Source organism: Dermacentor variabilis, unplaced genomic scaffold (genome assembly GCF_050947875.1).
Source record: "Dermacentor variabilis isolate Ectoservices unplaced genomic scaffold, ASM5094787v1 scaffold_12, whole genome shotgun sequence".
NCBI classification, from domain to species: Eukaryota; Metazoa; Arthropoda; class Arachnida; order Ixodida; family Ixodidae; genus Dermacentor; species Dermacentor variabilis.
The window spans coordinates 27,388,524-27,409,855 of record NW_027460280.1 but is presented as its reverse complement, the minus strand read 5'-3'; the positions used below and the strand labels follow the sequence as shown (position 1 = coordinate 27,409,855).

The 21,332-nt window shown below is 42.6% G+C and overlaps 1 protein-coding gene across 2 annotated transcripts in view; it reads right to left on the bottom strand.

Annotated features, from left to right (window-relative positions):
* HPS1 (Hermansky-Pudlak syndrome 1 protein) overlaps positions 1 to 19,980 on the bottom strand; it is a 39,924-nt gene extending 19,944 nt beyond the window's left edge. The window contains exons 1-8 of one of the 2 annotated variants that reach the window (XM_075676736.1): positions 19,586 to 19,980; positions 18,903 to 19,052; positions 15,948 to 16,069; positions 15,754 to 15,859; positions 14,065 to 14,222; positions 12,161 to 12,248; positions 7,426 to 7,560; positions 5,682 to 5,837 (exon numbers count right to left, since the gene is read on the bottom strand). In XM_075676736.1, the coding sequence (XP_075532851.1) occupies positions 5,682 to 5,837; positions 7,426 to 7,560; positions 12,161 to 12,248; positions 14,065 to 14,222; positions 15,754 to 15,859; positions 15,948 to 16,069; positions 18,903 to 19,052; positions 19,586 to 19,714 (1,044 nt within the window). In that variant the 5' untranslated portion in view covers positions 19,715 to 19,980. Of the gene's footprint in view, positions 1 to 5,681; positions 5,838 to 7,425; positions 7,561 to 12,160; positions 12,249 to 14,064; positions 14,223 to 15,753; positions 15,860 to 15,947; positions 16,070 to 18,902; positions 19,053 to 19,461; positions 19,534 to 19,585 lie in introns of those variants that run through there. The other variant, XM_075676737.1, reaches the window with a different exon arrangement.
* Positions 19,981 to 21,332: the final 1,352 nt, after the last annotated feature.

The window sequence follows — 21,332 nt, the reverse complement described above, 5'->3', positions numbered from 1 at the left end:
AAGATGAATGACGGCGATGGCATTACAACTGATTTGTGGTACTACAGTGAAGAAATGTTACAATCTGCTCCATTACAACCTGGTTCATTCTTGAAGGCGGTACAATGTTGTACAGCATCTACACTGTGCTAACTGCTACGACAAGAGGACTAGGGAATGTGGGCTGATCCTGAAGGTGGGTGTACCTTAAGTGGAAGCTTTAGCTCGGGTGCTCCTATCTAAATACATGTAAAAGGAGAATTCGTTTTTCTCGGCAACCACTCAAATTTGACAAGGTTTGTTGCATTCAAAAGAAAAACTTAAAATCTACTGACTGTTGGTTTCTAATTTTTTATTTAGATTGTCAATTTTCTTATTAAAAATTGGCAAAAATAAAAAATTTTCAGAAAGCGAAACTATCAAGTTTACAACTCTCTAACTCAGCAAGGAAAAATGATATCACAACTCTGTGAATTGCATCTGATAGTGCATCTAAAGCGGATAAAATTGATATGTTACACATGAATAGAAAAAAAGTTGTTAATATGGAAATACAGCTTGTACAGAACCCTTGTATACAACGTAACTAATTCATGTAATATGTAAGTTGACATACCGAATTCGTCCGCTTTCAATGATTTAACGGATGCCGTTTACAGAACCGAGATTTCTGTTTTTGTTGCAGAGCTATCAACTTGTAAACTTCATGCTTCTATCTTTTTCAAACTTTCGAATTTTTTAGAATTCTTTCAGCGAAATTCAGGCCCTAAATTGAAATTCTGCTTCCAACAGTCACTAGAATTTAACTTTCTCTCTCAAATGCAACAAACTTCATTAAAATTGGTCCAGGGGTTATCTTAGAAAAGCGTTTTTGCATTTTACATGTATTTGAATAGGCCGCATCGGATTTGGGCCCAAGATAAAGCTTCCTCTTAACACAGCATCTTGAAGTGCTAACTGCCACAGAATGGGATAAGCAGGCTGGCATGCTCTCGCTTTCATAAGCAACTTGTTCCTATGTGGCATGACGCACGCAAAAGACAATGGTAAGATTGACTATTATTTTTGCATTTCATTCATGAGTCTGTAACCAAATGGAAACTGGCACGCACACAATTGCTCTTGCTCGCACTATGCGACATGCTGCACATGCCAATAATCTCAAAGAGCTAGTTGGCAATGGCATGAGAAAAGTAAGCATGTGATTGCGTTCTCATGGTTAGAGCATAGGGAGACCACAGTATGTGCTGGGAGACGAAGGTCTGATTCCACCATCAGACACTTGAATTCTTTTTTTATTGAAGAGGCCCGAAACGATGAGAGTCGGGAGCCTACTGCTAAGTGCCTCGTATGAGCCAAAGAATGCTTCACATTAAAAATAGAGGCAGGCTTACCTGAACCAGAATAAAAGACACGCTTTTAATACTTTAAACCCAGGCTGACGGACGGACACACATTTGTGCTTCTGTTCCACTTCTGACAGTGAGAAGTTACACTACAGTGAGCAGCTGTAGCACATGACTTTCTAGTCATAATAATATTTCTAGAAGATAATAAGTACAATGGCAGGGAAGAGAGGTCACCCACTAAAATCTGACCTTCCATTTATTCTCAATGGGCAAATAACAGTAAAGGCAAAAGGAAGTAAAGGCAGAAGGAGCTTGTGCAATTCTTGCCAAATGCTGAAACAGTGTGGAGACAGCACATCTGCACCAGCTGCAGCATTTCTTTTCTGTACTTGTAGTTCAGGTAGGGCCAGGCAAACCTATTAAGGCCAGGTTTATGATTCCTGCACACAGAATGCAGGCAAAGGGGACAAGATATAACAAGCCTATCAATTTATGTGTACCTATCAATCGAGGTGCTGATGCCATTGCAAATGTGCTGTCTCCTGCTGAAGACATCGATTCTTGACCAACTCGCAATGTCTCAGAGGACTACAAACACTCCAAAATAAGTAGAACTATGTGACCCTGTGACAAAGATTCAAGTAGGCCTGTTTACTTAGCAAGTGATGGCAGCAAGAGGTATAATTACTCAACAATATTTAGTGGGTCAGTCTCAGCACAGTGAAAGTTGGACTGGCCCGATGCTGCAGAGATGATACCCACTGAAGTTATGAAGAGTCCGTACATCTGCCCACACAATTTTCAGAAAGTGAAACTTGCATAAAAACTTCCCCTACCCAGTGAATGGCTAAATTTTTAGTGGCATACTTATGCCAGGACCAAAATTAGCACTTGCATGATGTTGGAATTCTGAAAGCATATTTCTTGGTAGGTTTTGCTGAAACATGCAGAGTTTATGTGCTATGTGCACATGATGTCCCATGTGTTGTTCCAATTATATAATTTTGTAATGTTCCAATTATGTTCTATATGCTAACTTAAGGTATACATTCAGTTTTCTTACATAGTAAATATATTCTTCGAAATTAAAAAAAAAAAACTTCCTAGGAGGTGGGCTGTCTAAGCAACCATATAGGGTGTAATAAATATAGACATATAAGAATGATCTTGTGCGATCAGAGTATGCATTCTTACAAGAATGAATGCTCTAGAGTGATTTGAACAAAACTTACAGCATGTCAAAGTTTAAGGTATGGTCCCATAGTAACATCTAGGACAAATTACAGTAAACTCTCAGTTGTACGAATGTCAGTTTAACGAATATTTCAGAATAACAAACAGTTCGAAAATCCCCGGTGATTTTCCTATGCATTCTATGCAAAAATCTTTCAGTTAAACGAATTTCTGAATAGCGAATATTTCAGTTGAATGAATTTGATCAGTGGACCTGGGGCTCATTTTTTCAATCAGTTTTGCGCTCTGCAGCGCTGGCGTAGCCAATGCCCGCTGTCCCCAAATCGCCAGTCCAGCGGCGGCTATGTGCAGTGTAACAGTGAGTTTTTTACCTGTGCTGAACTACCAGATCTGAAAATTGTTTTCAGTGTTCGTCCCGAAAAAGAGTGCAGCAAGGAAGATGCAATTTCAGAGGCAGATTCATATCCTGTAATTCTAGCCGAGGCTGTAGGATGCCTTAGAAAGTTGCGAGACTTCATGTCGCAGCAACAAGCTGTGCCAGAGGAAATGCACAAAGACAGATTCCTTGGACAGCTTTCTTACTTCTTGCACTTTAAGAGCACCAGTGCAAATGAAAATTATATATTTTTTTTTTAATGAAATAGACAGCAACACAACTGTTATGCACTTCGTATATGCTGATGTACATAACTCCATAAATTGCATTACCCACTTTTGACTATGTCTGCTGTGCCCTATGCTGTTCCATGTTCTAGTGAATATTCAGTTTAATGAATTTTCAGTTAAGTGAACTATTTCCTTGGGTCCCTTGAAGTTCACTCAAGTGAGAGTTAACTGGATTACTTTTTAGAAATATCTGTCACAATATTTGTCTATGCCATATGCCTACTGCCATCACCATTTGTCTACCTTTTTGATAGAAAAATTATTGCATTAGGGTAAGTAGAACCAGAGATATCGTCACTCCAAAACTGTGACACAACCAGAAAATGCTGTTCTGAAAAGAAAAAAAAATGAGGAAAAACATTTCACAACGTGTTTATGGTGATTATGATAAAGGCTAAATCAATCAAGGATACAAATACAGTGATCCAACCAAGCAAGAAAAAATGCTTTACTCCAATATGGAGCAGTGGTACACAAAAAGATATCTGGGCAAATTTCTGCCTCCAAAGAGCAGGGTCTCTCCCCTTAAAGGGCCCCGCACCAGGTATGGCCACTTTGAGCTGACAAGCGCAGAGCATACATTGTGTGATAATGATTGTGCCTGCAAAGTATTACATCGCTACGCGCCGCGGAAGGATCTGGAATTTCAAACCGAACGCCATTTTCCCTTCTCCTCGCAGCCGCCGCGCTCCAAGCCGGAGGATGACGTACTCGTGTACCTGTGCCTACGTACTGGTGTCCGCAGTAAGACGTCGCTCGCAGTGACACGTGACTTCAAGAATTATTCAAGACATCTGTTATCTGTGTGATCTGTTGCTTGAATTGACAAATTGAAGTCAGAGAAATAATAAAACACACAAACGGAATGTCTGCGTGTTTTTTCTTTTACTTCGCACCAAAGCGAGAGATGTACTTCTGCTTCTTCTGTTTGTTCCCACGGTCGTGCGGTGACGTGCACAAGTACCGAAACTATGCCGTTTTCTACCATGTTCCAGCACGTGATCACGCTCTGCGATCCGCTTGTTCTGCCTCAGAATTTGTGTAGCACTAAATTACATATACCGCTAGTCGTGTGTCCTTGTGCACAGTGCGCAAAATCGTGCCCTGCGGGAACAAGACAACAGCTCGTGCGCGACACCGTCAGCGGTAGTGCATGGAATAAAGAAGGGAGTGCGTAGCGCCGAAGAAAAAAAAGCAAGGAGAAAAAAAAAAAGGAAGGAGGGGCCTGTGACGTACACATCATGTGATCCTCGAGGTCCGGTATGGGAGAACGTAGGGAAGGAATTTCGCTTGCAGAGGCTAGACGGGGCGAGCGGCGAGAGCGTCTTGCTTGGCAGTGGAGCCTGCCTGCTGAATACATGTACCTCGGCTATTGATGAGCCGATTTGAAAAATGTTTGCGGCAGAACGCTCCCTAGAAGACATGTAACAATTTCCAGCGTATAACTAAAATTTGCTGAGGGTTCTGGTGAGGGGCCCTTTAACCCTTTGAAGGTTTTCGCCGTACATGTACGGCGGCGGTTTTCTGTCCCGCAAGGTCTTTGCCGTACGGGTACAGTTCCGACCCTCCGTTTGAAATTTCGCGCCCTAATGACGATGCGTGCTCACCGGGAGGTGCTGCCACCTCTTAGAACTTACAAGATGCGTTTGAAATTGGTGCTACCTTCTTGGGGAGATAAACAGAGCTGATTGCTAGCTTCGGCGCGGCGCTCAGACTGCGGCAACGCCCCTTTGGCGGTTTCGGTTTCGCCGCGTGTGATCGCAACGGAGGCACGCGAAACGTCAATTTTTTCTTTGTCGGCACTCTCTTGCAGGGTGGCGGAAGTTGATTTCTATCTTGATTGTCGCTGCTTTTAGAGTGTTTATCAGCGCCGTTCGCGAGGTATTCTCGCTCTCAGTGGCAACGCGCTTTCGCGGTTTCGGTTCCGCCGCGTGATCGCAACGTAAGCGCGCAAAACGTGGTTTTTCTCTTTGTCGGCACGCACTCGCAGGGGCGGCAGAAGTTGATTTCTATCTTGATTGGCACTGCTCTTAGCGTGTTTATCACCACCGCTCACGAGGTATTCTCGCTCTCTGCGGCAACGCGCTTACGTGAGAGGGTGCCTCAGACCTCTGCCCAAGACAGGCGCACGCAGAGATGTCGTGTGCGCCAACACAACTCCTCGCTCCAAGAGAACAGACATGCATTTTAGGTGTGCAGATTGCGATAAGGCGCTGTGCGTAGAACCGTGTTTCAAGGAGTACCACGCTCGGAGATACTATTGAACATTTTGCAGTTCTGAGTGATGCCGACACCAAAATACTGTTCCTAATTATTTTTTACTATTTATTCCCGACTTTATACATTTTGTACATTCAAGATCCGCAATAAAGTAATTTGACCACCTGGGAAAGTTTTTTTCAAAATAATTCGACCCTCAAAGGGTTAAAGGATCTCCACTGAATTGTGTGCAAGGGCAATTTTCAAGTGATAGGCAGAAAATAAACTACAAACCTCGGCTCTTCGGCAAGTGTCAGAAAGACGTGTGATTGCACTCTCCAAAACATCAACCGTCATACGACAACGACCATCTTCTGGCTTCTCCTGAATTGAGTGTAGTTGCTTGAGCAGGCTGAAGAGGCTATCTGCCAACAACACTTTGCTGTTTACCTGTCGAAAAGAAACACAAAGAAGACATGCCATCATTTCATTATTAGTTAGTACAGTAATGTAAGCCCTAAATTTCCTTGTAAACAAAGTGCACAAAAACCTGCTGTTCTAAATAACAACAGTTTTCAAAATGACAACCTTTAAAGACAAAGGCAGCAAGCTAATTCTGCTTTCTATAAATAGTGTGACTTCTTTACTTTTAAGCCAATCACCACAAGATAACCAAAAAGGAAAGGGGTCCTCAAATATGGCAGCAGGGCTTCGAATAGCTTGTGGTCCATCTTATTAGACTTAAAGCGTAACAAGTACAAAAAACAACAAGGAAAAGGAACAGAAACAAGCACTCATCTTTTGTTTTGTTTTTGGCACTGTGAAATCAGACAAAGTGTCTCAAATACTATTAGGCGTTGCTATGTTGTGCTCAGGCACATTTAAGTAGTGAGCCTCTGAGCAGTGAAAGCATGTTGCAACTTTGCTACATACTTTTCAGTACAAGGTGTTGACGTAACTATGCTCAGGATTGCTCCTCTACACATAAGATAACCTGTGTTGGAGTAAGCAGGCAAACTCTATTGAATTAATTTACTATAACAAAATCTCACTGGCTTTAATACACACACACTTCAGGCAATGTGACGCCACAAAGTGTCAAAGAAACATAAACATTGCTAATCTGACACAAGTGCACTACCCCAAGAATCCTGAAGTATTAGCAAGACGGGCATACTATGTAAATATCTGAATTTTACTGAAGACCCAAAGTGGCAATTACAGTTCCTGAAGGTTATTCACAACAATGCACTTACTTGCAGACCTTGCAGAACAAAGCATTGCTCAATATGACAAATCAATTGGCCAGCTCGCTAGTTTGCTCCACGGTACAATTAAATGTACCGGTGTTTTTTCTTATACTAAACAGAATTTTTTTAATCGCCTGTGGCAGGTGGCACACTTCTAGTTCTTGAACACATGGATTATACGAAGAGGTAGATGCGCATGAAGAATCACAATGCATAATCAACGAATTATCAAAAATTTGTAATTTTTTTAATTACTTGACAGCATAATTGCGATTTACGAATCATAGCTGGCGAGATCTCAAGGTCATTTGGAACGAATTCACAGGATGACACCAGTTTCAAGATATTCATTCCTAAAATTGGCAATGAAACACATTGACAGTCCAGTTACTTTTGTGCTTCAATGGATAAAACAATGCTGTGTTAAAAAAGTAAGTGCAAAAACTACATTTTTATAGCAAGTTTGATGGCACATATCTCGATACTGGTGCCATCCTCAGAATTCATTCCAAGTCAATGTCTTGCAGACTCGCCGGCTAAAATTGGTAAATTTCAATATGGGCTGTAAATTAAATATTAAAATACTTAATTAGTGTAATTGTGTTAATTATTCGATTATGCATTCTGATTTCTTGTAGAAGTAATGTCCGCATCTTCAAATAATCCAACTCAAGGACTGTGCAGTCTCATAGGAAATTCTTTTATTTTCCATAGCCTAAAAGAAAACCATATTTAGGCTGCACATGTTTGTTAAGATGAAAAAAAGAAAGGAAAAGGAAATCCCATACCTCGCTTATTACAACCAGCAGGATGCTGCTTGTGATTACTACAGAGTGAACAATGTATGGTATAGACGAGTGAAGAGCAGTAGCAAAAAAGAGCAGCAGGCTACGAGTCTTCTCATTCCCCTGTTGTCCATGATCCTGTTCAAAGCACAAAAAATAAGTCAAGAAAATTCGTCTTTTTCTTATCACTAGTGTGCACCTATTACTGCATAGGAAATCATACAACTTAATGTTAAGTGGCTATAGGCCAACAAGGGCAGTAAAACAGCACACATGTTCCGACGTGCTCCAATAATTCTGATGAAATATAGCGCATAACCTAGATGCCAAAATTTTAACATTTAAAAAAAATTTATTCGCACTACCATTTTTATGTATCCCAGTGCCATGTAAGGGGGGAGGTAGGAATCAGAGGCTTTATTTTTTGTAGTAGAGCAATGCAATTCGGAATGCTTATTGGGAAGTGCGCTGAATGACTAATTACAAAGTTTCATTAAGGTACCTCCAGTAGTTTAGACAAATTTTTATTTGCATCATTGTTGTACCAAACTTGCAGAAAGCCTGGAGTAACCAAAAAACATGGTAGAAGCCTACAGCTGCTCTTGTATTTTAGCCATAGGAATGATTCATGCAGTGACATTCTCCGAATATTTTTATCACCCTGATTTTTTTTTTTTTTACACAGAGCATTATATCCATATTTGTATAACGCAGTCGTTATTGTCATGTCAAATTAGCTAAAGAGTAAAAAAATTTTAGTAATTCAAAAACATAGGAATGTCGACATGTAGAGAATTTACAAAGGAATACAATGCAACATATTTCATGAAATTCCATCAAGCCATAGTCGTGCTACACTTTCTGCAAGCAGGACAGTCAGCTCAAAACACACTTCTGAGAAAAGTGGCACTAAAGTTGCACATTCACTACATGTTCCTAAAAATGCGCCGTGGTTGTAATATTTAGTGTCTTTGCTTGCAGGGGTCTTCTTATGTCCTTGCTTTTTCATTTTTTCTGCACTGTGTGTTTTTCTTTTTCTTTGTTGGTCCTTTTCCTCAGCTCTTTAAAGGGCAAGGCTACCAGGTTTGATGCCCACAGACTTGCATATTTCAGTGTAAGCACACAAGTTCCCAAAGTTGTAGCGTGCAACTGCTTCATGTACTGCAGTCTCCACTGCAAACAATGCAGCATGCTGATCCTTTGAAGTCATTGACCAGATGGACTGAATGCAGGCTTTCTTTCGCATTCTGCGTCTTGTTGCCCTTGCACTGCTCCAGCAGTGGAGGGTCAGACAGGTGTTGATAGACAGGCAGCAATGCCTCTGCTACTCGTCTCGACAACTTGTATTTATGAGGCGGTGGTGGCTCCATTTTGGCCTGTGCTGACCGATGCCTACACCAACTATCAGGGCCAGGTGGGCACAGCTCATGATGAGGCTTTTCATCTGTAGAAGCCACGTGATAAAATTTGGCCATCACGGCCCTTTGCATCACTGACATCTGTGTTTCTGTGCAAGGTTAAACCATAGTAGCTGGTCAGTTTTTTTAGTAGGTCCTATGCGAGTTCGCCTTTCCCACCCAATGGCTTCCCTTTCTTTGCTCTTGTCACCAATATGCGGAGAGCAGTGCCCATTCTCTTCTGCACATGATTTATGCAGTCCTCATTATTCAGGGGTATAAAGCCATTACCTCATCTTCGCAGAATGCAAGGTATGTTCGGCTGTCGCCATCGCATATGATAATTGTGTAGCGAAGGCTATAGCTGCTGAAAGAGTGCCTGAAAAGCACCAGTGCAGCTTCTACCTCCAATTGTCCTGAGCCAACGTCTGTATTTTTTCTGGCAATGATGCTGCTTAATCTAAGTGTCAAAGCTAGGGTCACTTTCTGCTGGTCGCAGACAGCACCCTAGACAGAAGTTAGAAAGTACGATGCAATCCAGCACAAGCCCAGTATAAAATTCAATAGTGCAGCCTACACCAATGTGAGAGCTGTGACCTCATGTAAGCCAGGTGCCATCATAAACTGTGATGTTATTTGGGCTGGATGGCTGCATCTTGCTGTAGACATCTTTTACTGCAAGTACAGCATCTGCAAAAATGTTTTGTGCAGCTTCCTCTGCTCCAGGTTTGAACCTGGAGAAACCAAAAGAAAACGTTTTGAATGGTAGTGAATGAGAAGAAAATTTTAAAATCATATGAAAATAGAGGTCACAGCAAGGTAACGAAGGCTTTCTCAAACGGACCAAATGCTTTGTTGCAAAGTCCCGGTCATCAGAAGTTAATAATAATAATAATAATAATAATAATAATAATAATAATAATAATAATAATAATAAAACTTCGGCAGACACACTTAAGACTGCCTACATGTGGGAATCCGAAGAAATGCAAAAGCATTATAGTCTTTTCGATGAATTTTTAAAATTGTTATTTTATATATTTTATTTTTTTGTGCGCGTTGCTTGTTTGCGCAAGCTTTTTTTTATGTTGCTGATACATTTTTTTATGCAGCCCACGAAGCGAGACATTCATTGTAGCCCAGAAGTCATTCAGGGCAGCGGGCCCTTTTCCGATGGTCCTGATAGCTTGCATAGCTTTTGTATTCCCCTCAACAGCCCTTCCTTCAGTCCTTCTTTTTGATGACCAATGTGAATCAATAGGACCACAAGCAGCCCACAGAAGCACTAATTTTACTGCAGGGCTAATGTTGTCTCATGCTGCACTGACAAAATGTTTTGAAGACAATTTGGGCAGAGTGCAGGCCCTATTGGTGAATTCATTGCACCAGCTTGTATTACTGAGAACTGATCCTCTTTTGGGGCCAATTATTCCTGTGTCCACTGTGCGAACCCCAACTTGCGCTCCGCTGTCCGCGACCACGTGAAGTGTATCGCGGACGCTGCATGCTTGCTTCTCGGCTGCGTCCAAGGACACAAAATGAGGTTCCAGGTGCACCTGAATGGTGCACTTCCACTTAGGCAAAAGTTTGCTGTCGTTCTGAATAGCTGGCACTGCATCGCCACTTGCCATCGCAAAAACGCAACTTTGCCCACGTCGGAACTGCACTACGATGCCACGGCCAGTTGGCAGCGCCAGGTCTTCTGATTCACTGCCGGGCATAGATTCCGCGTGCAGGTGTTGCTGGATGATGCGATTGCGGTTAGGCAAACGTTCGCCATCATCCTGAAGAGCTGGCACCACATTATCACCCGCCGCCTTGAAAACGGAACTTCTCCCGCATCGGAGCTGCACCGCTACGATGTGACTAGTTTACGGCGCCGGGTCTTCAGATTCACTGCCGGGCATCGATTCCGAGCACAGGTTGGCTTCTGACAACACACTGGCGTGACTGGATAGCAACACGGTCCTCGGTTTGTCTACTTCAGTTGCTGCTGACCGCTACTTTTTTGGAAGAGGAGGCTTGCGTCTGCGCTTCCCGTATGCATACTTAATCTCGAAACAGCTATTGGAATGAGCCCATAACAGCTTACCCTGTAAAACTTAATTTTGCAGTCTAGACATACAGCCTGAAATCAATCAAATTATGCATGTATACGTGTTTGACCAATGCAGTGCATCTTCTAATACCAGGCTGCACGGCCACACCAAGAACAAATTTATATATTTCACTGTTGCCATGATCTACACACTTTTGCGTGTAACAGTATACTGATGTGAGGTTGTGTGGCATGTAAATAGTTCTGGTTAGAACAGTTTTCCGCAAAGTATTGCTTGCCACAGAGCTTGGCTGACACTAACTAGCATGCCCACATACAAAAGCCTTTTTCTTTTTGTTGGTTCAGCTTTACAAATTAGCACTACACACCGCCTACACATTTCTCCCTTGGCAGCGTCAGGTGATGGAGCTAACCATTAAAGTAACAATGATGACAATGCAACTAACCCCAAGTTTATACATAATGGGCTTGACGTGCACATGAGGCAAGAATTGTGACTGACTGCTCTGTTTCTTTTAATTACATAAAGAAATGAAGAATCCACATAACACAAGGATGAAGCCCAAGTTTTTGTTCTGCATCTGAATTACAAAGTATAGAAAACTAGAGGCACACGAATACTTAGTTTTGAATTTTAATTTGCATATTTACGAGTACAATGATTCAACCATACACATTGAACCATTTAGCTAGTGTAGGTTTGTGAATGTCAGCTTACAGAGCTATGATGACATTAAGATGACATTTAGATGTATCACACAGAATTTTAGCACATCAGCTCCCCAGGTACACCTCAATAGCTGCAGCTCTTTTGTATATGGCTTGCGGATGTTTTTGGTATGACATATCACTCAGCTTGGCACAGCATTGGCAAAAACAAGACATTGCAGGCATAGCAGCAAAATATTGTGCATTTGCACAGTGCAGTGCATTTAATGGTTTTGCAATCTTTCTTGAGCCAATGTAAAAGTCTGCAATGACACAACAGCATCTTGTGCATAAAAAATTTTGCCAGGTGGATACTACCAGCATCATTTGTATGCAAGAAAGCACTTTGCATTCTACATTTTGCATTGTGTTTCAAAGTTTTCTCACTTTTCGGACACTCTCTGTGCAGCACGTGCACAGTACATCATGTCAAACAAATGACATTGGAAAGATTACTACACAAGATGTTTCTATTTTTATGCTTGCAACCTGCAACCACTAAAAGAACAGCCTGTGTGTAAAAAGAAAAGCCTAGCAACCACTATCATTAATCAAAGTTGCTCAGACCACTTACCCCTGTACCATCAGTTTCATTGTGCAAGCTTTGTAAAATCAGGAAAAGGAGCAGCATGTCCCCATGTGAAAGACGTGTAGAGTTTCGCCTAAAATAGGATCATGCAAAAGGAAAAATCAATGAAGGTAATTGGTAATTCATAATTCATAATCAATTGGCAATAAGGCACTTTAGAACACCAGGGTGTCTACCAAGTTGACATTTCCAAATTCCCCAAGTTTTCCAGGTTTTCCCTGAGTGCCTTCGCAAAATTCCCTGAGTGAAGCAGAACTGTGTTTTATGTCAAGACGGGCTGAAACCATATCGCCCGACGCTGTCACTCTCTAGTAAACATATGAAAAAAATTTAAAAAAAAAACGACTTAATCCAATTTGAATACAAAGGAGTAGTGTTTATGTTTTTGAAAAAAGAAGAGTAGAAGGGAGGGGTTAGTAAAATGCACAGCAAATAAAATGTCTTCGAAAAAAATTGCAAATCGAGTCGGACATTCTCAAATAGAAATAAAACGGGGATGCATACAGAAGCAAATATTTTCAAATATGAGCTATTTCTATCAACTAATAGCAAGCTCCAGTGGTACGAAACCCGAACTTTTTCACAATTGAGATTCTCTGTCAACAGCTCGTAAGTCAAGCTCAACTGTCCTCACATACTCTCAGCCCGCGCACGATGCCTCAGTGTTGTGTTTCACTGCATTAAAGAGTTTAGTTTGGTTTGGATGAGGGACACCTGCACCTCGGCATCAGCCAACACTGTTTCTTGAGCGCAAGCTCCTTCAAAACGGCGGCAGCACGCTTCCTTTCCCGTTCATTCCTCAATGCGTAGGTCCTTTCTGTTCTTCACCACAGAAAGACCACTTGAAGCATCTTCTTGGTCAGTTGCACAGTCCACGTCCGATTTTTCGAACTCCCTAGGGGCCGTGAAAACTTGGGAAAAATCAGGCAGTCCAAAAAAATAAACACACGTCTTTTACTGCCCTTAGGGCTCAAATCGACAAGGGCACATCTGAAAAAGATCTGAATGCCTGCCAGTATACCTATTAGGCATACTGGTGCTCCTACTGTGACAGGAGAGGGCGGGTGCAGGCATGTAAAATTAAGGAATACATACTGTGTCCCGACCCTTCCTACGCTTGTTAAGCTTCAACGCAATACTTTGCTAATGCTTCACCGTATCACACAACTGTATTGAGGCAAAACTAACTTTCAGGAACAAGCATTATGCAATGCGCCGTGCTTTCCGAGCTTCGAAGCCAAAATTATTGCTGATAGCGGAGAAATCAAGAAACACGGAATCGAACGGCAAGAAGCTTAAAAGCAAACGTCGAAGCAGCTAGACCTAGCGTTGCTGCAGTGGTGGCTACGACTGCCAGGGGATCTGTGCGCGAGAGTGCCGGTTCGAGGCGGCGAGGTAATCAATATGGCAGCGGTGGTGGCTTTTGTTAATGCCGTTTCGGACCTGCGGTCACGGCAAAACGTCCGGAAAATCGGACGGCGAAGACTTCTTGCATCCAAAATTTAAGACATCTGATACATTGACTCTATGGGATACGTGGTGGTGCCGCAAAGCCGTCAAAATTATCGGGATTACGGAAAGCCGGTCGTTGACTGACACTGGCAACTCCTCCAGCCGACGACAGGGCGCCAAAGACGATTTGTTAAGATTCCTGTCTGTTACTCCAGCCAGCATTACCACGACTTTCGACCCTTTGAATAAAATTACAGCTAATTTTCCCTGATAGAGGCACAAATTCCCTGAGTTTTCCCTGAGTTTTTCCAGACTACTCAAAATCCCTGAGAATTCCCGGTTTTCCCGGTTGGTAGACACCCTGATACACATACGTATACCAAACCACAACCAATTTTCTCAAATAGAAGGACAGCAAAAAGCAACACAAAAACTACCTTGAGAACGATGACACAAGTTTGTAGTTGAAAAGCAGGAAGCTGTGACATGGCATTTCTCCTTTATGAGCACAGCGCTGGAATATTTCCAACATTTCTTGCAATAACTTCATGCATGATGATGTGATGTCACTGTTGACTGCTACTTGCTCAAGAGCCTAAAAAAGGTGAGAGAGAAGTTCTGAAGTCAGGAGCATATTCATAATAAAAGCTACTTGAATTAACTACAAATTTAGCCTAATAAGGATCTGCTTCTAGCAGATCGCAAAGGGCGCAGCACAGACACAGGCCAGCAACAAGAAAAAAAAATCGATGGAAAACAGAATGTAGTACTGACTCAGTCAACTGAGTTACACTGAGCATTTCACAAGACAGCAAGCATAAATCAGGTGAAAAACATGTAAAAGCAGAGGGGGACAAATGTACCACATGCACTGAAGCAGATACTGTAGTTAACTTGACATGAAACAGTGCAACTAATAGGACAAGAAAGGGTCAGACACACATTCATTGTATGGCAACAGTGCTACTGGTACACTGAAGAAGGTATGAACAGGACATGCATATCAAAATTTGTTACATGTAAAAATGACATTGTCTATCAATTGCCATTAACATGCGTAAAACATACATAGGCCAACATAAATAATGTGTGAACATCAGATTGCAAGCACACAGGCGTTCACTCTCTGCTTCGAACCCTTCGCATCTCGCCAAATGTGCGGGAGCACCCCTGTTTTTTGTGACAAGACTAGTTTATCCCGTCACAGTCATCAACTGGGCCGTGAGGTGACTGACGCCCTCCATATTAAAAGGAAAGGTTATGCATGTTATACCCAAAGTATTTCCCTATCTCCCTAACATGTGCGGAGTTCCCCGAGTCTAGCCTCGATACATACGACTTCAGTTTATTTGACCCTGACAGGACCAACGAAATTGATCTAATTATCAGGGTTGAATTAAACATGCAGAATAAACACTAAAACACACCACTGATTCATTTGGCAGTATTTTCCCCCAATTCTAACATGTCCCCGAATCAAATACATGCCCACTTTCCATGTAACAACTTTTCAAAAATAACTTCTCAATTACTTTATTGATGTGCCTTAGACAAAACAAATGCTGTCAACTCTTATGAAAGGCTCTTTTGGTGATATTTCTGCATTAAACTGTTAAAGCACAGGTTATTGCAGCAGATGGATTGCCTAAGGGCTATTCACTAAAGCACAAGACAGCCAGGCACATTACGAAAGCAGAAATACTTATCACTACAGGGGCACTACAAGACCTCCTGCAACAAATGTCATTTTAACCATCTAATAAATAAAACACATGTTGTCGTGGGTGAAATGAGTAATGTGTTGCCCATACCTCACAGTAGTTTGGTCACCAAAACGAAGCCACATGATAGTGGTCTCATTCTCCAACTGCTACTATGGTGAGATTATGGGCAGCACCGCTTTTTTTGTTTTTCGTTTCCACTTTCTAGCACCCAACTAGTCCTTAAAAAATCTTCAAAGGTTTAAATTTAGAGGCAGTGTTGGTCTTGCTGTGTACACCAGAAATCCTCACACCAGCGATCATCACCTTCTCAAATTCATGACACCGCTATTAGTTACAGAATTACACTCAACTCATTAAACTGCATTGCATAAATCTCTGCAATAAAAAGGAGAATATTTATACCTCAAACAAGAAGACTTGGTTCTGCTTCTTCAGTGCACAGTAGGTTTCTATCACACTGCCCAGAAGTTGTGATCTTTTGTTTCCACTTGTGCTCTGGAATTTTAGCCTGAAAGAAAAGCGCAGATTTTTCTTTTTTTCTTTTTCTGAACTCACAGAAGTCCTTTCTGCAGGAAAAGAGATAGAGCCATACTCACTCCTGCACAGCTGGGCCATATAGCCTCTGCACAAGAGCAAGAAAAACTTTGAGCCGCTTGCGACACACTGCTTCAGAGTCTTCTTTCTCCGAGTTGATACCCAAGATAGTCCAGTCATAATACTGCGAAACCAACCAGCAGCACATAAAATTAAGTACATATCGAAGTGACTATTGTTGTGCTATTTTCAGCGCAAGAACAGCACAACCACATAGACAAGACAGAGCACCGACTATAAACTCACGTTTATTGAAAAATAAGCATGCGTTGACAGCCAGCACCCTGTTTTGCCTTGTTTCTGTGGTTGTTGCCTTCTTGCACTAGAAAGTAGCACTATGTCAGACCAACTAGCCCGACAGCACATTTTTGAATATTGTAGATTACAGGATTATAGGTACAGAGATTGTAGATATACCAGGTACAGTGGCAGCACAAGTCACACCAACACTATCATAGTTCACTCAGAGATTCATTTAGAAGGACCTTTTATGCACACAACACGCAATGCTTGCACCACATACACCAGCAATCTATAGTGTTGAAAACTCCCAACTCGACTAATCATGCAGTGCTTCCATTGCATCCATTGGTGGGTCATAGCTCAACAAAGGGGTCATTCAAACAGAAGCAAACTGGGAAAAATGTGCCATTTTGTAAGCAAAGATGCTGCAGCTGGTCATCCTACATGACATAAGTGAAAATCCTCTTAAGGCCTGCTAGACTGGCTGTGGAGTGGTAAGGGCTTCTGAATCAAGCCTCTTGCAACGAGAAGCGAATGAGGGCCATGATTTTGTATTGACGCCTTTTCGGATGCTAACGCCTTTTTGCATTAATGAGTGATCAGAGCGGCATCACTCTGACCACTCACAAACATGAAAAGACGTTAGCACCCAAAAAGGCATCGCTACAAAATGGCGCCCGCAGTTACTTTGAGAAATGCCAGCCGTTATGGTTCACTTTGTGCGGCATGAATGGAACGGATGCCAGACACCTGAGACACAACGTGCCTAATCGTCAACATGCTCGTCAACATGACGTCAAACGTACTCATCAACATCAAAAGACTTGTCCGTCGGGTGTGTGCGATGGGATTATGCACCAGCGCAAATCCTACCCTCCTCTGTCCTCTGTTCACCGTATCTACGCCAGGGAATGGTTTCTCTTTGAATTCCTCTGTGTGAGCTGGCCCGACATGACCTACGCTCGCCACCTCAATGCCAGGGTGTGGTTTCTCTCTCTATTCCCCTGTGTGGGTTGACCAGTGTGCTGACAAGGCCCTCTACAAGGGAGCAAAAGAAAAATGAGGTTGCCTGGATGGTGTAAGGTACAAGAAGGCCAGCGAGACACCAGGGACAGATCTTCTCTGCCCTTGCGTGCAGGAGCATGCATGCTGAACGTTTCTGTACGTTTTGTCTTGGAGCGCACCGCTTACTCTTAACTTCTGATATTTATTTCTACATCATCTCATCTTCCCTGTCGGTTCAAGCTCCGAGCAAACGCAATTGAAGGTCGCTGGAACCCCGTACCAACTGGTGGCAGCCTTAACACAGCACAATGGAATCGTTTAGGGAAAGTGCAATTCATGTGGGCATAATATGCCATCAGACAATCAATGCCAGCAAATAGAGATAAATACAAGACCACAACCGTTGTATTTTGTATAGGATTTGCAAGGGGGTGTTTCCACTGTTCAACACAGGCAACAAATTGAAATGCAGCACGAGTTTGATTTGAATGGCCTTGCAGCATGCATGTGTTTATATACAGTGTATATTGCTTTCAATTAAGACATCACACAAGCATACAAAAATGTGCTCATATATAACGTATAATAATGTATAAATTAAGATTTTGGGTAACTTATGGGACACGTTGCAATTGTGGAATTAAAGCTAGCCAGTGCCCAAAGAATGTCCACTTGGGTACACAGAGACTAACACAAGCTTTAACATATTTGCCCTGAAACTTGCACTGAAACTTGCATTAACTGCATCATTATTCCACATTATTTTCCTAGAATTTCTCTTACACAATATAGACAGAATTATATGAAGCACCACTGCATTTAGGACAAATATTTCAAATATGGTGGTGCTTGCGATTCCCACTAAGCAGACATGCCAGGAGCACTGATTGGCTCCAATTCGCAGTGGTAATACAAGCTAAAAAGTCATTATTTTAAGGCTAATAAATTTTAGTTTGAGAATTGATCAGCTGTGTTTAACACAATTTCCGACATCTGTTGATACAAATACTATGTTCCTGAATATACAATGTTTGGCATATATTTACTGCAGTGTCTTCGGCAATTAACATTTGGGTTAAACAAATAGTGTGTCGTAGAGAGGCACATTAGCGAGAAACTGGGTTGTAAGTACACATAAGTGAGAAAAGAATGCTCAGCTGGAAAAATGTTCAGCTTGGTGCCTACCAAGTTGAAGCAAGAGACAACAGCAAACTGTGAGAGCACTGCTATTACCTTAGCCAGTAGCGAAAACAGCATTGATGCGAACACATAATCAGAACAGTGAAACAAGCATTTTAATCCTTTACCAAAAAGACAGGTCAGCTTGTGATAGGCTACAAGCTCTGCTAAATAATAAACTCTCACAATAGAAAAATAAAAGCATCTAGAATGCAGGCTGACCTACAAAATTGCAATGGTATAACAGCACACATCAAATTTCAGAAGTGAGCAAGAGTACTTCCAAGGAAAGAGCAAGAAAGTGCAGATGCCCAACCAAGAACCGTAATAAACAATTAAATTCAGGGGTTTTACGTGCCAAAAACCATGATATGATTATGAGACATGCTGTAGTGGGGGACTCCGGATTAATTTCGCCCACCTGATGTTTTTAACCTGCACCCAATGGGTGGTACAGGGGCCCAACCAAGAATTAACCTCCATGTAGAAGAGCCCTAAAGAGGTACATCACTTCAGCAAATATCACTCACCTCTGTGAATATACAAAGCGTTTGGTCTTTACAGTATATGCTACTGTATGCATTATGCATTCGTTCTTTCATGACTCGGTGGGATGTCACCAGCGGGGAGAACAACTGGACAAGAACGTCATTGGTAATCACTTCTGATGAACCAGCAACCTGACAAAAAAAAGACATGAACAGCTTTTTGAAGATAAAAGCGGCCATCTCTGGCACTAACAGCCTAAAATATAACTTTAGTGCGGGAAAGACGGATCACAAACAGAACACATACATACGTAACATAGAAAAATTGTAATTATTAGCGAATGGTCGCCAGACATTTTTTTTTCTTTTCTTTCTCGCAGTTTAAAGTTTATTTCAGTTCATTGTGGAGACTGGCTGCTGTGGTAAAAATCATGTAGCCAAACAAACACGCTTTAAGCAGACTTCATGGTTAAAACGAAACGACGCAGGCCCACGTAAAGCAACGTTACTTTCACGGCAAAGAACACCAGACGTAAAAACATTTTTGCAGCCAAAGATGCAGGTTACTGCAAATGACGCCAAACTGTAATAATTCGGTTACCACTAGCTTTCAGCATGCCGTTTGAAGGGCCCGCTAACACTGGCTGTCTCGCGGCTCGACGGCTGATGATTGTGAATAAGAAGATTGCAAATTCACACGGCACTTTTTCACTGTATGCGCGTACATGCCCAGCAGCTCCCTCGGTGAGTAGGCCGTTCCGTGCAGAAACCTCTATCATGTGTTTCAAAAGATCATGGTCCATTTGCTTGAAAACAACGTCGTTTAAGGTGTCGAAAACAAGGAAGCCCTTCATTGTCACACTTTAGCAATCTAATCGTTTCTGCATTACTTGGTAGAAGGTCTAATAGGACTGTCCTTCAGATGTAACTGCACCGCCACCGTAAGTTGCTCTACTCTATAAGCAAGGTAACGTTATTGGCAGCACAGTTAGCACATTCGCTGCCAGCACTGACGTTCGGCTGTTCGCTTGTTGCGGTTACAAACGTTCTTGGGTCATGTTGGCCCGTTCGCTGTAAGCTGCACCGTGGTTGTCCGTAACGGCCGCCAAACGCCGCCACCGTCAGAGCCACTATGGTCATAGCATAAAGAACCAACTTTAGAGAAGGGAAACTGTACCTGCCACAGTGGTACGAAAATAATGGCAAATAAGCGGCAGCGCATGGAACTTACCTGCGGGCCCGACAGATGGCGCTACCTAAACAGAAAGCGTGTTTGCTGCATGAGACGTTCATTTGAGGAATCGCCAGTCGTTTCAGTGCTACGAGAGAAAATCTGGGGGGTTTGCTGCGGTAAAACTGTACAACACCCCCTATAACTATATGCCTGGAACGTCGCTCTCTTTTCCATAGAGAGCATAGAGTTTCTCACTATGGGGAACCAGCGCTGGAGTTTTCACGGCGCCTGCAGCGCCGCCCTGGCGGTCAGAACGTGCACAATGCAGCCTCCCCCGCGGACGAAAATTGCGTTGCGTGCCCTTAAAGTCGAAGGAAAACAAAAGGGCGCCGACGATACTGTTGCGTATACAAGTGCCACAACTAAGTCGGGATGAGGGAGGATGTATCCTTCTGCGTCTTTCCATCTAAACCCTACGAACAAGAACGGAGGCGGCGTTGGATCCAAGCAGTCAGGCGAGCGGAGTAAGCTCCCGTCTTGTCGCCCTGTCAAGCGGTGTCGGGCTGGTTTCTAAATCAAATTTTGCGTGTATCCTTGGTTTATTCGATAGTGAAGACGGTCAGCCATGGCAGACAGTACCAAACAGCAGAATCTGCTGTCGGTATTTCGTCGGAAACAAAATGAGCAATAGCATGCACCATCCGGCATATGTACCATTTTTCCTTCGCAATGCCACCGCCAAGCCCCTTCCAACGCCACCGCACCAAGTGAACGATACGAAAGGTAAAAATTATCCATTCATTGCCAAGAATTATGTAGGAGGGAAGCTGCCTTGTAATACGAGTTGTATGCGCATAGTGCCGGCGCACGCGCGACTAAGCCACCTATGTGTTTATAAATATGCGCATGCGGATGAGGACTCGGCGCTGAGATGCATCCGGCAAATTAATGTAATTAGTGCTAAATGTAGCCAGAATTGTTACGGATCAAGCAGCCGAGCACTCAAACCTTTGCTTGCGCGAGTCAGCTGATGCGATAAAGCTTTCTTCTCCATTGACTGCTGTGGCGAAGTAACATCAGAATTTTTTGTGTCTAGCCAGAGAAATATGGAATATCTTCAGGCCAACTAATACTTCCGAAACCATAGCGCAGCACCACCGGAGCCATAACTGCTAGATTTGCGAGGCAGGCAGCCACACAAGCATGGCATCGATACACGACGCAAGCGTTAAAGAAACACACGTGCTCGCCGCGACGCACTGTGAAAAATGTATAAAGCTTAAAAAGCTTCTTTCGTC